The 16,548-nt window shown below is 37.7% G+C and overlaps 1 protein-coding gene across 5 annotated transcripts in view; it reads left to right on the top strand.

Annotated features, from left to right (window-relative positions):
* The first annotated feature begins 286 nt into the window (after positions 1 to 286).
* Positions 287 to 16,548, top strand: part of LOC122712205 (Down syndrome cell adhesion molecule-like protein Dscam2) — a 111,226-nt gene continuing 94,964 nt past the window's right edge. For all 5 annotated transcript variants that reach the window (XM_043931645.1, XM_043931643.1, XM_043931644.1 and 2 more), the window contains exons 1-2: positions 287 to 421; positions 8,932 to 9,021. In XM_043931645.1, coding sequence (XP_043787580.1) covers positions 8,934 to 9,021 — 88 coding nt within the window. In that variant the 5' untranslated portion in view covers positions 287 to 421; positions 8,932 to 8,933. The remainder of the gene's footprint in view (positions 422 to 8,931; positions 9,022 to 16,548) is intronic.

Raw genomic sequence — 16,548 nt, forward strand, 5'->3', positions numbered from 1 at the left:
TGTTGTTCGTCGCGTAACTACGTCTTAACTCGCGTTATTGGATTTCATAATGGGTCGCTGCCGGCGTTACCGCTTGTTTACATCGCCGTTACGTGACTCGTGTCCCCCACCCGAGGCTTATTGTGTTTACATTTAGACAAGTTTCGTTCCACGACCGTGCCCTTCTACGCACTTTCCTTGCCAGTTGATCGTATTCAGCCGTGGCGAGTGGATCGTATCGGGAAACTTTTGATTATTAATACCGTTTCGAATAAGCGTTTTTTTAATAAGGGTTAAATTAAAAAAGGGGGAATTTTTCGCACGCGTTTCGTGGATCGATGGATGGATGGCGAAGAAAGTTCGACTCGTTTATCGTATTTAGTTTGTTAGAAGCGTGTAAAGTTTCGTGATTAAGGGTATGGAGATGGACGTACGAAATTTGGTGAGTTATTTTTTGAGAAAAAAGAGAGATAGTGTATAGGATGAAATTTTTTTCATACGCATTGGTTTTTGAGAAGATCAAATTTGTAAAAAGTTTCGTAAGATTTTATAAGTGAAATAAGATTGAATTATCGATAAAATGTTGAACGTGAAAATAAGGAAAAAGCGTTGAAATTAATTTTATTTCGTTTAAAAATTATACTTGATTTTCTCAAAAACGAGAACAATAAAATTTTATATATAATATATAATATAATATAATATATATCCACATATTATTGTAATATATAATACAATTAGATATTCAGAAAAATTTTTACAATCTTTTGATCGAAGAATCAAAGAAATATCGGCAAGAATTTTGATTAAAAAGATATAAAAAAAAAAAAAAAATATCTTTTATTCGGTAAAAGATACGCGATATACATATATTTGTCGAATGTATTAACAATTTTATTTCGTTTGTTTTTGCGAGCGTGTGTTATCGATCTGCGCGGAAAAATACTACAAATATTTTTCCAATCTTTTTAAATGTTGTTTATCCTCAAATTTGGCTCGTGTAAAATATACGGATTATTTATTTGCACATCGTGAAAATTTGCGTTCAATTAATTCAACAATATATATTTCCCAACGATTAATTTAACGCTACCTCAAAATTTTATTTACAACTACACCAAATTATACTCGACAAAAGTGCTACCTAACACAGCGACGATATTTTTATTCGATAAATATTACGCGTAATATTTCAAGATACAAGATAGATAAAGGTCATTTCCTCGAAACTCGTCCCCAGATTCATCGCGATATCCGCAATTACAAACTCCCTCCCCTCCCAAATGTTAAACTTTCCTCTTTTAAACTCGGAATAAAGCAATCCTTCGTGCGACTCTCTAAAAGGAGGGGGCGAAACATCGAGAAACGCATCCCTGGAAAAAGAAAGAAGAGACAAAGGGAAAGAGAGAGGCGCGTGACCGAGTCTCTGACCCATTATTCGCGCGCAACCAGCCGCGAGACCCTCCTTTTCTCCTTATTCCTCGCCGTTATCGACGCGGCCAACTTTCTTTCGGCGGTGATGCTCAACAGGTGAGAGAGGAGGCGAGCTTTCGGTATATACATATATATATAACCGATTCAGAGAAACTCGTGTCCTCGCGGACAAAAGGGCGAAGGGCGAATCTCTCTTCTCGGATCTTCGGCGATTTCCAACGATCTTGTTAAAGCGCCAATCAATTCGATATCGTAATTTTCTGCCAAAGTAGATTTTCCACCGATTAAACCCCGACCCCGATTCGCCCGCAAATCCTTTCGATATTCGCCGCAATAATGGTTTTCATTATCAGAAAGAGGAGAGGGGAGGGGAGGAGAGGATCCCTTAAGCGGGGATCCTTCGGCGTCCAGACGTGTAATTTCGAGGATGCGCGGTGGATTTTTTTTCGGATGGGGATGAAGGGGGTGAGGAGAGAAATGTTGAGAGGAAATCAAGGAACCGATATTAATGAGGGGAGAAGATTAAGTCAAAATGAGCAAATGGAGCGTAAATAAAAAAAAAAAATTTCCTGATCGAGAAGCTGTACAAGTCGTATTTCCCTTCGATGACGAGTAACAGTGGAAAAATATAAAGATTATTCTACCTTCCTCAATTTCGAAGTTCCTCGATTCCCTCAAGTTTTAATCGAGAAAGAAATTTAAAGTTTAAGGTTATCGAACTCTTCTCGTTCCCTTTGTAAAATAGATGGAATCGGGAAGAAAAATAAAAGAAAAACTCGATCGAATCGGCAGTAAAAACATCGGCAAACCAAATCCTTCCTCCCCAATCGTGCCATAGCAAAACAGAAAAAAAAGAAAAAAAAAAAAAAAAAAAAAAAAAAAAAAAANAAAAAAAAAAAAAAAAAAAAAGAAAAGAACTTCGAACTATCCTCATAGTCAAAAAATTCCAAGAAAGAAACTTCTTCAAACCGCGTCCAACACGGTCCAACTTCCCCCTTCAACGTATCCCCCTTTCAACCGCTCGAATCGAACTTCTCTCTTAAAAAAAAAAAAAAAAAAAAAAGAGAAAAGAGAAAGGGAAAGAAAAGAAGCAGCCCCTGAAAGGCTCCCTTTTCCATTTCGAATCGAATATCAACGAAAAAATATATATATATATCCCCTTCTCCCTTCCTTACTCGACGTTGTAACGAACGTATATACAGCCCGGTATAGGCGAGTTACCTCTCTCCCTGTAAAAACGACCAACACGATAAACACGACCACGACACGATTTCTCTCCTCCTCGTCGTCGCCATCGTCGTCGTCGTCGTCGTCGTAGTCGTCGTCGTAGTCGTCGTAGTAGTAGCTGCCTGTTTCCCATCCACGCGGTGCCCTTCCCTCCCCCGACTTTCTTTTCACCGCAGGGCAAAAAGCTTTGAAACGTTACAGGGAGAGGGGGTGGAGAATACACGAAGAGAAGATATATACACGCATCTACGTACAAGAAGAGTACACGGGGGGGAGTAAAAAGCATCAAACGTCGGCGCAAAGTGACAGACGTAGTGGGAGTGGTTTTTTGAAAAAAAAAAAGAAAACCTTTTTTCCCCCTTGGCCACGATGATCGAACGCAAATCCGTTCACGCGTGTCTATGGTTACTCACCGCGATGGTTGGGGTCGGGTTTCAGGCATAATAATGCATTCATGCGATGCTGTAAACGGTTGATCCCGAGCCTGATGCACGTACGTACATCCTCCTCCATGTACATCATCGGGACCTTTAATAATTTTTTCTTTTTTTTTTTGTCCCTCCCTTCTGTATTCTTTCGCCCCTTCCCCGTCCATCTTCCTCTTGTGTTTTTTCTCTGTGGTCGGTTTCGTAACTGCTTTCGTTTCCTGTCCCGCGTGGAATTTTTCTCTTTTCTTTTTTCTTTTTTTTTTTTTTCTACAAGTTTGTTTTGAGACGCGTCTCTGTTTCCACGAGGGGGAGAGCGTGGTTTAATGGTTATGGAGAGTTTGTAGGGGAGGAGGATTAGTGGGGGGAGTTGAATCGGTGGATTGGATGGGACTTGGCGCGATTTAACGGGGAGAGATTGTTTGGAATGTGTTTGATTTTTGAGGGGTTGGGAGGATTAGGGAGGAAAGTCGTGGAAGTCGTTGTCGAATCTTTGGTTAATCAATTCGATGATTATTTGATTATTCGTGATAATAGTGTTACTTTTAGTGTTATCTCTTTTATCAAATATCTTTATTAATTGTGATTAATAATCTTTAATCTTTATCGGTATTTGGTGGAAGATAGAAAGAAAGGAAAACAATAATCTTATAGTCTTTATACACGATACATTTTTTCAATCATATTTTCACTTGATAAGAAAGTTTTGTGAAAAAGAAAAATACAACGAGATCTATCCTTAAACTCGACAATGATCCACCGGCTAACTATCCGTGTATCGATCAAACCAATTTGTATTCACGGCTACGTGGAAACGTAAATTGCAAAGCCAGCAGGAAACACAGACTCCGCTCGAGTATCGAATAGTAGCACGTAACGAGAACTCGCTCCCGATGAAATTGTCAGGGAACGGTTATTGACAGGCCGTATCGTTGTTATTGCGTTTAAATTTCAAAAAAAAGTTTCGCGTTGCACAATAAGGAAAAGTATATTATAATCCCGATGATCCATCGTTCTCGATCCAATTCTCACCCCCCGTTCAAAATATCCGAGATAATTTCAATTTCAACTCGATGAATTCCGAAACAAACGAATCTATCAAATATAATTCGAATATAATGTAATATAAATATAAAACGAATAATCAAATATATATTCGGAAATATCAAAATAGAAATTAGCTTTCTAAATTTTACGTAATTCTCTTTCTAATACGGAGAATAATATATATAAGGAATTAATAGTTTTCGTATTCACAAAAATTTGTTCGCATTTCGTGGCGGCGAAATGAAAAAATAAAGAAAAAATTTAAAAAAGGAACAAGATATCTCGGCCCCCTCACGTTCGCTCGCTACATATTTCCTGCGCCATTTTTGTTTGTATTTCGCCGCGATCGGGCACCGGAAACGGACGTCCGCGCGGTGAAAAATGACCGCGGTTCCGGTTCTCCAGCATCCCTGTCCGAACTATCCCCTTGCCTTTCTGCCCCGTCCACGAAATGTACGCTCGAGGTCGGTCATTCTTGTCCCTTTTCCAACCCCTGTGAACCGCGACGCGGAGACATAGTTCTCGTGGTCGTTGTTGAAATCATCCACTGTGTTTTCAAAAACTTGTATCGCGACTCGAACGAGATTCAACTTGTTTGGATGTTTCGAGTTTTGTCGAGTTTTGTCTTCTTTGCAAAAAAAAAAGAAAGAAATTGAGAAAATAATTTTTCAATGATTGGCGAATTTTCTTTTTTTAAGGGATAATGAAAGGGTGGTGTTTGTTTCGAAAGGAAATTTGATAAAGTAGAATTAAAATTTGTGATTTAAATTACAGGAGAAAGACAGAGGATAGTGTATTCAATTTAATCGTTGTAAATTATTTTTATTCATCATAGGGGATGATTTTGATGTTTGTTAAAGTAGAAGTTTGTGATTGTAAGGGGTGGTTATTTTTATTTCATTTTATTTGATACTTGGAGAATGATGGGGCAGAGAGAGTGGGTGGTGTGTTCTGATGTTTATGAAAAAAAGTTTGATAAAGGAAAAGTTAATTTCAAGTTTCATTTAAGGTTATTTTTATTCTAGTTAATTATTTGATGTTATAGGAGACGGATGAAAGATAGGAAGGTAATATTTTTGACTGTGAAATTTTATTAAAGTGTTGTTACGTTGAGGGGCTCTCGTTGGGCTTCCATTTAATGAAAAATTAATATTTATAACTCCATGTTTCCCAACCCAATGTTTGCCTTTAATTTCCTTTGATGTAAAAAAAAAAAGCGAAGAACGAGAGTATTTCGTAAACTTTGATAATTGCTTCTGACCATTTGTAGATTTGTTTCTCTGATTATATACCTAGGAGTATTTATTTCCACTTCCTTCAATGAGAAACAGTGAAAGGGTCCAAGTGTATTTATCTTGATCTTCTTGCACTCCTTGTTTGCATAATGACAAGTAGCAGACGTTTGAATATTTAAATACTTTGATTTCCAAATTTAATAACGAAATTTAAAATGCAATTGTCAAGGTTGAAACGAAACGTGTATTCTATTTTGATTAAATAAGAAAAAAAAATTTTTTAAATTAAAACGGATATCCCTACTTCCCTAGTCGAGAAAATTTCACATGTGTTCGATTACATTATAGTTACAATTATACAATATAGATATCTGCTAGATTTATCCATGAATAGAACGAATGGAAGAAGAAGAAGAAAGAAATATACACGTCCTATAATTCTTTTTATTGCCAACATTACTGCCAGCAGTTACATTCGTCCCATTATACATACACACGTACAGAGATACACCACACGCTGTTCTCGCTATTTCGGACAGCATGAAATATTAAGATAAATGTATTACGCTCGTCGAAGAGCGTACTGAAAAATAGCGTGTCACTCTTCAGAAATAAATGAATATCTTAACCGCACTACCATCAATCTTATCGCTTATCGACCGGTTTATACGTGTATCCACGTTCAGTCTAATACGTTTCAATTCCAAACGTCGGATCAAAATGATCCTCGAATAGAAATTTCCTTACCTCCACTTTATACCTGGCTTTATTCGTTTCTCGGGATATCGAAAAAATACATCTGGCATTTCTTCCATCAGAAAATTATTCCATTATGATTTTTAATTCAAATCTTGATTTCGAATCATCGAATTTAGATATTGAATTGTGTTCAAAGGTACAAGTGGATTTCAGAGAATAAACATCTCGATCCTTGGATTTTAGATTTCGTGGACTCTATAATTCAAATTCTGGATCCTAGAATCTATAAATTCTGTGTTAAAAATTTGAATCTTGGAACTTCAAATTCTGTATCTTAAATTCTGGATTCTAAATCTCGAATTCTAAATTTTGCATTTTTGGAAATCTTGGAATCCTAATTCCTAGACTGTGAATTCTAAATCTTAAACGCTTAGTCTGAAACCCTGTATGTATTGATTCCTAGATCTTGAACTCCAAATCTTGGAATTCTAATTCTTAGACTGGTTTTCAAATCTTGTACTCTTCTAAATTTTAAATTCTAAATTCTTGATTCCTAGACCACAAACTTCAAATCTTGACCCACCTCTGAATTCTGAATCTAGGCCCCTAAATCAGGGACTTTAAATCTTAGATTCCTGATTTTGGATCGCAAATCAAGGAGGAATACCAAAATATCTTATCAGAGCTTGGAAATCTTAATTTTTCGAAACATTCGACGATCACGAATGATCCCTTTCCCCCAATTCTCTAATCCTAAACCCCTTCGTCCCACCCAAGATCGTCCAAATTTCGTTTCCTCCCCTTTCGAACGATATCCTTCTCACCTTCGATAAATATATTTTATCTCGAAACTTGGCATCTCGTAATACTTGGCGAACCGTTAACCGGCATTTCACGTGCAATATTCCAACCAAAATTCCCGAAAACATTGTACGTTATCCTTTACCATGGTCGACCGCGATACACACCCGATACACACGCGACACACCATAAAGAGAATAATTTCGCGTGGCCACCATGGCCGACCGTGCCGTTATTAAACTTTACTCTCGCCGCGGTTTTCGACGTGATCATTTAACACGCGCGGGACGCGAACAAGCGCCATTTAACCGAAATTTTACGCCATCGGGGATACGCTCTATCGTTACATCGCGTGCGCGCACGCACGCGGAATCGCGCTAATTGATTAATGGTCAACAGATGCGTAGGCAGCATGCTAATTCGGCTTGATTCTCGAGCGTAGCCGGCCTGTTAACGCTTCCGTAAAATCCGTCGAAACGAGGATGGTGCAGGCCGCAGAATAGGGATGTTTAAAAACGAAGCTTTCCTTCTTTTTCTCTTTTTTCAAAAATATTTCAAATATTTTCGCGAGATTATTCCCATTATTCCATATGTCGTATTAAAGTAAAGTAAAGTAAAGGTAAGATATTTTGGCGATCGAATAACAAAATTCTAGGCATTTAATATTTAGAATCAAATAATTTGTATTTAAAATATTTTCGCGAGATTATTTCCATTAGTCCATATGTCATATTAAAGTAAAATAAAGTAAAAATAAGATACTTTGGCGATTGAGAAACAAAAATCTAGGCATTTAATATTTAGAATCAAATAATTTATATTTAAAATATTTCAAATATTTTCGCGAAAAAAATTCTAGGCATTTAATATTTATAGAATCAAATAATTAAATAATTTATATGAAGAGAAAGTTTTTCATCGAAGAAAGTTAAATTATTTGAATATTCAATTTTCAAGATGTATATATATATATGTATCGATAATATTAGCGTGATAAACATATTTTTCCACATATTTTTCCTTCTTGGACAAACTATTATTGCAAACTGATGAAGCATGTTTGCTTTCCACGAAAGTTTCTGCTGGAAATCTGCTCGGGGGTTGTTTGCGATGAAGATTGGAAATTATGTATTATTGAAGAAAACGATGCTCGATCGATGCTCCCCCTGGGCCCTGGCTTCGAATCGTCGTTAATTATTTTGGAAATTGGTGTTGCGAGGAATCTGTGGACGTAAAAGTGTGAAATGTATGCGCGTATCCGTGTACGCGTGCACGCGTGAGATTACATGGCATATTTTGAGCGAGATATTAACCTGCCATTCACCTGCTTTTGGTACATGTTAATGAGTTTATATTAGGGATAATTATGTACACGTGCATGATGCTTCCCTTTGTGGTTTTGAGAACATCCGTGCAGTTGTATCAACGAAATTAACTTAAAGTGATTATCCCATGGTTATATGCGTATAGCAATAAAATAAAATAAAATAAAACAATAATTACAATAGTAGGACGATGAGATAAAAATTTTTAAAAATATGGAGAGAAATTTTTGAAATAGTCGATTATCTTTCTGGTCAAATTTGTCACATGACGAACGAAAGTTGATTAAAATTACGGGACACGATCTTGTCTTCAAAATTATCTTTACAATTGTTAAAATTATTATTATAAATAAATAAAATTATAAAATTATTATTAATATAAATTTTAAATTGTTTAAAATTATTATCTATCAAAATTATCTTTTACAATTGTTTATCGTTCAAATTTGATCAAATTTTAAATCGAACTAACTTCGAATGAAAGATCAATGTTATTTGAAACTTCTGAAAGGATAAATTTATGCGATCGTCGAGGAAGGTAATGGACGCATATATATATGTATATACGTACATTCACCCTTTAAACATCGATGCATCAACCACTACCTCAACCCTCTATCCCCAATTAATCGTTCGAAAACGTGTTTCCATCCGATCTGCGACATCGACAAGAAACACGTGCCAGCAAAAACACGTATCCAAATCCACCTTTCCTGTCTCGACTCGTAACCAACCAAAAAATCATAATTCTTGTTGCAGGAATGTTCCGAGAATGCGTTGAATTGATCGCGTTTCGACGAGTTTCGGCTTTGGGAATGGACTCGACCGTATCATTGCTCCTTCTGATCGGTGAGTCCTCTCTTTCACATTTTCTATTTTCACATTTTCATTCACGATCCGTGTATATTGTATAATCATCTCGAACAAAATAAACGAATGAAAATATATTGCAACAAAGGAAAGATGTGTACGATTAACGCGTTACGCGTGTCGTACACGTACGTGAATTTCAAGTTGATTGAAACATACGATCTTTCATAATAAAATCTAGGAACCATGGATAAAACCCGAGAAAAAAAAATCTCGAGAGAACGATGATATTACGATAATATTTTTCCACTCGTTCCGTTGACGGATATTTCGAATATTTCATTTCATTTCGACGCGTCCACTTTCATTAAAATTTTCCCCAAAAATCTGAAATTACGATTAAAATCGTTCCATTCCGTCATCGTTTTTTCGTTTCGAGTAAATCTCAGGTTCCTCGATAGTCTGGATAGTTGCAAAAAAGAAGAAGAAGAAGAAGGGGAAAAAGAGGATAAGATGTCCGGTGTTGCGAGGGTTGCGAGGTGAAAGGGTAGAATGGCCGATTGCCAAGGACAATGGAGAATTGGCAACGGTTTGGCGTTGTTCGTCCTCGTGCTAGGCTTATTCCCTGCCCCTCCCAACCCCGTTCTCTTTCGCCTCGATAATAGCCAGGCGGGGGAAAGAAAGGGGGGTTTGTGTATCCTGGGGGAGGACGTGTACTGTGCCCGAACCGTGTCTAGATTAATGGACAGATAGCGGCCTTATTATATGGGAGCAGGGCTAAGACAATGAGAACCGGCCAATCTGCCATCTTTTTTCGAAAACGTGTAATTTGAATCACCGTCCTCATCAGATAAAGTTGTTCAAAACTTAACGAAGTAATTCCTCGATTTCGATCGATTTCGCGTTTCGCAACTTTGGTTGAAAGTGACAAAGGATCGAGGGGTTGGTTTCAAAGGGGGTGACGATCGAGCAGCGAAGAAAAGTAAAATGAATTTTTCTTTGAATTTTTCTGGTGTGTGTAATACACGAAAGATCGTTTCGAATATTTTTTTTTTTTTTCAGAGATAAATTTCAATTAAGATCGGTGGTAATTTTCGTTATTTAATTTCAATTAATATAATTTATTACGCTACCGTTATTACGTATTATTACGTCAATCAAGTTCGTATGATTGAAATGATTAAATTGATCTTCGCTGCAGTCGTGCTCGATTCGCGTGCATTAACATGATTGGTAGCTTCAAATGCGAGATCGTGTGAAATTGATTTAAATTATATATATTCCTTCTGTCGTTTGTTTGAAAAAGATTTCGCCAAAAAATGATGATAATAGATTAAAATCGCTCGTTAAAGAGATCGAATATAATTTCGTGATAATAAATTTTGTAAAAGAAAGGAGGATAATCGTTTAAATATTATATAATAGTCCTTCTTTGAGAATATAGAGTAAAATTGAACAATACTTTTTGTATTCGAATACGTATTCGAATTTCGAACCTTTCTTTCATGGAATTAAATTATCTTCGCGTTCATCCGGTTACATATATATATATAAAATAATTTCGAAAACCGCGGATGTAAATTAAGAACGCACATTGGATCATCATTTGCACAATTTTAATTCCCATATTCGGTTTTATTTGCTCGACATTTTGTTTATTATCCTACGTTTTAATTAAGGTAAAGATATATATATATATATATGTATGTGTGTATGTATATTTATGATAGAAATATGCGGTTTTCGATAAAACTTTCATATTCCATTTCATATTCCTTTCTCTCTCCCTTTTTTCCAAGCGTATTCACTGTTTTTTAATTCCTCTATATTTTAATCTCGAACAAAAAAAAAAAGCAACACGCGAATGATCGGCTTAATATCGATTATATATCCATTGAAATCGATCGTATTAAAGGAGAAACGTATTTGTTTTCCTACTATCCCTTCGTATCCATTCAATTGAAATTGCATCACAAATTTTGCCAATAATTATTTGATTATTATTTCCTGACCCATTAGCCGCCATCTGTCTATCTATCTCTTCACTATACCTCTTTTATTTCAACAAATACGTAAGCATTATGAAATAATAGTACAATTTTTACCAACAAGATATATATACATATACGATACACAACGATGAAAATTCTTTCATTGGCACACTTTGATTATCTAAAGTATTTCAAATCCAAAATTTGCCTTTATCCAAATTTATTCACTTACGTATTTCGTCACGGATAATTTAAATATCATAATTTTCACGACAACGAACGCAACACGAATGAAAATACCAGCATTCGATCACAGCATTTCGATACGACCCCCGATAATCCAATCGAGAAAATAATTTTAAAAACTTGAAATTTTGGTTGAAGAAACACGAGAGAGAAAGAGAGGACAGACAACTGTTCGAAAAGTGTGGAAATCGAGGGAAGGTGGTAGCCGGCGACCAGTCACCTACGATCGATACTCCTCGAATACCGAGGGCGAACCATATTCCGAATGTCCGGCATCGAACGAAAGATGGGGAGATAAGGGAGGCTTAAGTTTGATTTGGCAGAGATCGACTCCTCCCTTCCTCCTCCCCTCCCCTCCCCCAACTCTTTTTACGCCTACGGTCCCCCCTTCCTTCCGGCGAGAACAACCCCTTCGCCACCACCCTCCTCCACCGAAGGAAGCGGAGGAAGAGAAAAGGAAGAGAAAGGCGCGTTGGTTGTGCGCGAAACGTCCATCCATCCACGTGTGCGTGCGTTGGCCATGGTCGATGCAAACGTGTGTGGATGTGCAGCGTGATGAGCGAGGAGAGAGGAGCGTGATCGTATCGTATCGTGGTGGTGGTGGTGGTGGTGGAGGTGGAACAGGGAAGTGGAAAGGGAGGCAGGAGACAACGAGTAGGAGGAGGAGGAGGATCGGGGGGGAGGAAAAAAGGGGAAGAAGTACGTTTGGTTTGGCAGAGGGGGTGGGTGGTTGGTGTGGGCGTCGAACTCGGGACATCGCGCGCGGATGACGAGTAATCGATCACGAGCACTGTGCCAACACTCTCCGGGCCCGAACACCTCAGTGATTCTCATTTCACGCTTTATCGATGGGAAACCATCGCGTGGATTCACGTTGGGGGGACGGTACGTGTTGGAATGGTTGTTGGACGTCCCTCCCCCGAACGACGATATGAAAAGGTACGGGGATAAGGTGAGATTCGAGGAATTAGTTGGAGGGAAAGTATATCGTTGTTCTCCATTATCGAGAAGATGAGTCGAGCTAAAAGGGGCGAAGAGGGAGAAATTTGAAGAGGAGAAAGAATTAGAATTTTTTCGGAGATGTAACTCCATTTCTGAGAAAGATTTTTTTTTAAGCGTACGTTCAACACAGGTGTCGTCGTCAGTGTGTATAATTATTTTTGGATCTCGTTGAGTTTTATATCGATTGATGTTAGAATTGGAATTAGGCTTAGAAATTAATTTTATCTTTTTGTATCGTGAATCTCGCGGGGACGGTACTCGAAGAGGGGGGTTCGAAATCGCGTGTCAACGCACAAAACGTGAAAAACCGGGGATGAAATTCTCGATTGACACGTGCAGAGACGCTCTAGACGCGTCTATTGATTTCTGATCGAGGCAATCGTGGATGGCAACGAGCCTGTATCGGCCCTGTACGCCTTTTTCGTGCAAAGTTTCGAGGGGGTGGGATGGAAATTATCCATTAGGGTCGAGATAGGCCGCGTTCGAGTATCGACGACGAGTAGTAAACGACGAGAGTAGATGCTCCATGCTGTGCTCGATGCGTTGATGCATCGGGAATCTCGGTGATCGTTCAAATCGAATTATTTAGACCGAAGGAAAAGAGGAAATCGCTTATTATGGATTAATTTTTCGAACGAACGAAAGTCAAAACCGGTCGAAGCCCTAAAAAACTAATTTTTCTTTCGATCGCTCCTTCGTCGTTTCACTTTGAATATTAAAGAAGAATTTGAAAGTGGAAATGGAGAATTTATTTATATCGAAATTAATCGTTGGAATTGAAGTTGGATCGAACGTGAAATTTAATTTGTGTGACTTTCTCTGGATCGATGGTGAAAAATTAATTTATAGGGTATTATATATCGGGAATTTGAAGGGAGTGGATGAAGATAGATCGAAAAGATAGAATCATAACATGGAAAATTAAACGAAAGATCAACGTAGAACGTAAGATAAACGTATCTCACCGAACACGACGATCCTCCTCTCCCTCCTCTGTTTGTTCTACCGTCATGACTCCAACTTTTCTACTTTTATATCGTATCGACCAAGGCTAATCGAAAATTTCTAATGAAAATTGAATTTAAAGGGAAGAAAGTCAAAGTTGAATTTCTGTTAACGAAATAATAAATATATTGTTGCCCGGATATTTAAATTAAATCTCTCAATTTTGACACAATTATGTAACAATAATAACGAGAAGAAGAATTAGAATTTCGATAAGCTCGTGTTAACGTGACGGGAATAGGATACGGATTCAATGGAATGCATACCGAATAACTTGTCCGCATTAACAACTTTGTAACGAGGTGAATGAAGTATTAATTAATTTCTCGCAGTTAATTAACGAACAATTAAGCCCAAGTACCAGCATTGACGCGAAGCACCAATAATTGCGCCACTTGCCGTTGTAAAAACCGATCGACTAAAAAAAAAAAAAAAAAAAGAGGACTCTTCAATCGTGTAATTCATATTTTCTTCCTTTTTTTAATTAACACCTACTACGTGTTTGAAACTATAGCTGAGAAGATATTAAAAATTCAATTTCAAGCGTTGTGTTAACGGATGTATAAAAATAAATATTCGAACTTTGTATAACCGTAATAAAAGTAATTATTGTTGATTAATATTACACGGATGTACAAAGTTATTAGTAAGGATGCAAGTAATAGAACTTGAGAAAGATATAGGATCTACTGATATAATCCACTGATATAATCAAGAGATATTTTTGTTTAAGTAAAGAATATAATTTTTGAAGTAAAGATAACGCTTTGTTTCTTAATTTATTAACGAAATTAAAGCGTTTATAATTTTCAAAGATTGCAAACTATCCGAAACTATTTGTTTACTTCCAACTCGTTCCTGCACTGCACTATATAAGTTACGCGAGGAGGATTGCTCTAAACTGACGGGAACACCGTCCACGAGTTATTTCCGAGTTTTAATTCGTACATTTTGTCAAAATTCACGTGCCATTGCCGCAATTCTACCGAAACATCCGGATTTTCATAGATAGACCGTGTCGCACAATCCAACAAATTCATATTTTTTTACGAACGCGGGTAAACGGAGAATCGTTTCGAATATTTTACACATTTTTACACGTTTAAATACATCCACGATGCGAAACAAAAATACTATCATAACTTTTTTTTTTTTTTAAAAAAAATCTCTCATTTCCACCTATCCCCCTCTCTCGAAACGAACTCGAACGACGTAACACCGAGTTTTATTAATTAAACCACCTTCGATTGGCGTTGAAACGTTGCAAAACGAGTCCTTTCAACGTTCGAAAAATTCATCGTCTCGGACGGAGGCCACGTGCGCCTCTCGTCTCTCGCGAGAAAGGAGAAAAAAAGAATACGGACAAGCAGCAAGAGTAGGTAGTTTCTATCCGGCCCCTATCCCCCTGGCCATCCCCGTATCGATTTCTAGCCGATGGAGTATCGCGATACTCGCTCTCCGCCGCGTCTACCCTTCGCCACCAACCCCCCTCGGTCCATCCACCCACCACCCATCCACCCACGATCGCCATTCTTTGTGCGACTCTGCGCCAACCTCTCTTCTCCCTCCTCTCTCTCTCTCTCTCTCTCTTCTCCCTCCTCTCTCTCTCTCTCTTCTCCCTCCTCTCTCTCTCTCTCTCTCTCTCCTCTCTTCTCCCTCCTCTCTCTCTCTCTCCTCTCTTCTCCCTCCTCTCTCTCTCTCTCTCTCTCTCTCTCTCTCTCTCTGTCGCTCTCGACTGGTGACTTCTTTCTCCCTTCGACTTTTTCCTCCCCTTCCCTTCCTCCACGCGTGTCCTCCCCGCATCACCGCGAACGGACATTAAGCGAGGGTACGTGTCCGCTGGAAAATGGACGACTTTACCACCGGCCACAGCTCTTCCGGATCGCGTCTTTGGCGCGAACGTCAGTGTTAGGGGATGATGAAGGGGGTGCTGGAGCGTGGATGGGGTTTTGAAAGGTTGGTATTGGTTGGGTGATATATGGAAGGGAGTGAAGTTATTGTCTTGTTATAGGGAGAAGGAGGCTGGATTTCTCTCGGATTTCTTCGAATGTTCGGGTGTTTCTCTGTGACGAGAGGTATATTGAAAATCGGCAACGACATTGGACGTTGTTCGAGATGAATTATTGTGAGTTATTAGTAATTGGAATGATTTTCGAGAATTTTGTGAGGTAATGGATGATGGAAAGGGCGATTTGAAAAATTGTATCTTTGTGTATTATACGTATATAATTCTTTTGAAATAAGTTTGAAAGGAAATAGGAAAGGGAAATGTATCTTGTTGACAAGGAATAGCGAAATATGTAGGGAATGTTATTGTAAATTGGGAATTGTTCCTCCTGAACACGAGAGATATTTTTGTCGAAGAAAATAATATCGTTGATCGGGAATCCAGTTACTATTTTTATAAATCGTGAAAAGCAAAATGGTCATTTCGTCATCAAGGATTAAAAGATTACCGTTCAGATTGAGGGAACAAGCCGAATCTATACAACACATCGGATCGCATTTGTTCAAAGAATAATTAATTCGACCATTCTCGATATTCATCGAAACGTATGGAATTAAGTTGAAAGGATGACGATTTATCGATTGAAATCTCGATCGAAATTGATGAATCGTGCACGAAATAATTACGGCGTAATATATCTCAGTGCGTGGATTTAAATGACGATAAAAAAAAAAAAAGAAAAGAAAATACAGATCATTTTCACGTCGCGTTACAAATCCCTGTTTTCCATTGATTCTTCCCTTTTTCCTCCCGTTTTACGTTTCGCGAATAGAATACGTTTTTAATGAGGCACGATGGCCGGACAACGAGAGACTGAGGTCCTTTTTTTCATTCCTCCATTTTCCTTTTTTTTTTCACCGTCTCTTTTCAATCGCCGTTTCATTATTGCGTTTTATTCGAATCATTTGGAAAATCTTCGATTCGTCGTCGCTATTTCGGTGAAAAAAAAAGAAAAATAAATAAACAAATAAAACAAAAGGGGAGAAAAATGGAGTAATTTCGATTGGATATAGGGGATATTTGGGTCAGTGTCTAATCTTTGACTAGAGGGAGAGAGAGGATGGCTTTTCGATCGATATCGCTCGTTTCGTGATTTATTATTATTTTTTGAATTATTATTATTTTTATTTATCGAAATGAAATATTTATTGTCGAATACTACTTAAAAAAAAAATTTTTTTCTTTGAATGATGTCAATGACTCGTTGGGAATAATAAATATTTTTAATATTATTCCTTGGTTAATAATTATAATAGAAAACACATTTCGGCAACCGTTATATTCATATATTCAGAAGTCCGCTAGAAATTTCGT

This window comes from Apis laboriosa, unplaced genomic scaffold (assembly GCF_014066325.1).
Source record: "Apis laboriosa isolate Shangri-la unplaced genomic scaffold, ASM1406632v1 scaffold1_cov151, whole genome shotgun sequence".
NCBI classification, from domain to species: Eukaryota; Metazoa; Arthropoda; class Insecta; order Hymenoptera; family Apidae; genus Apis; species Apis laboriosa.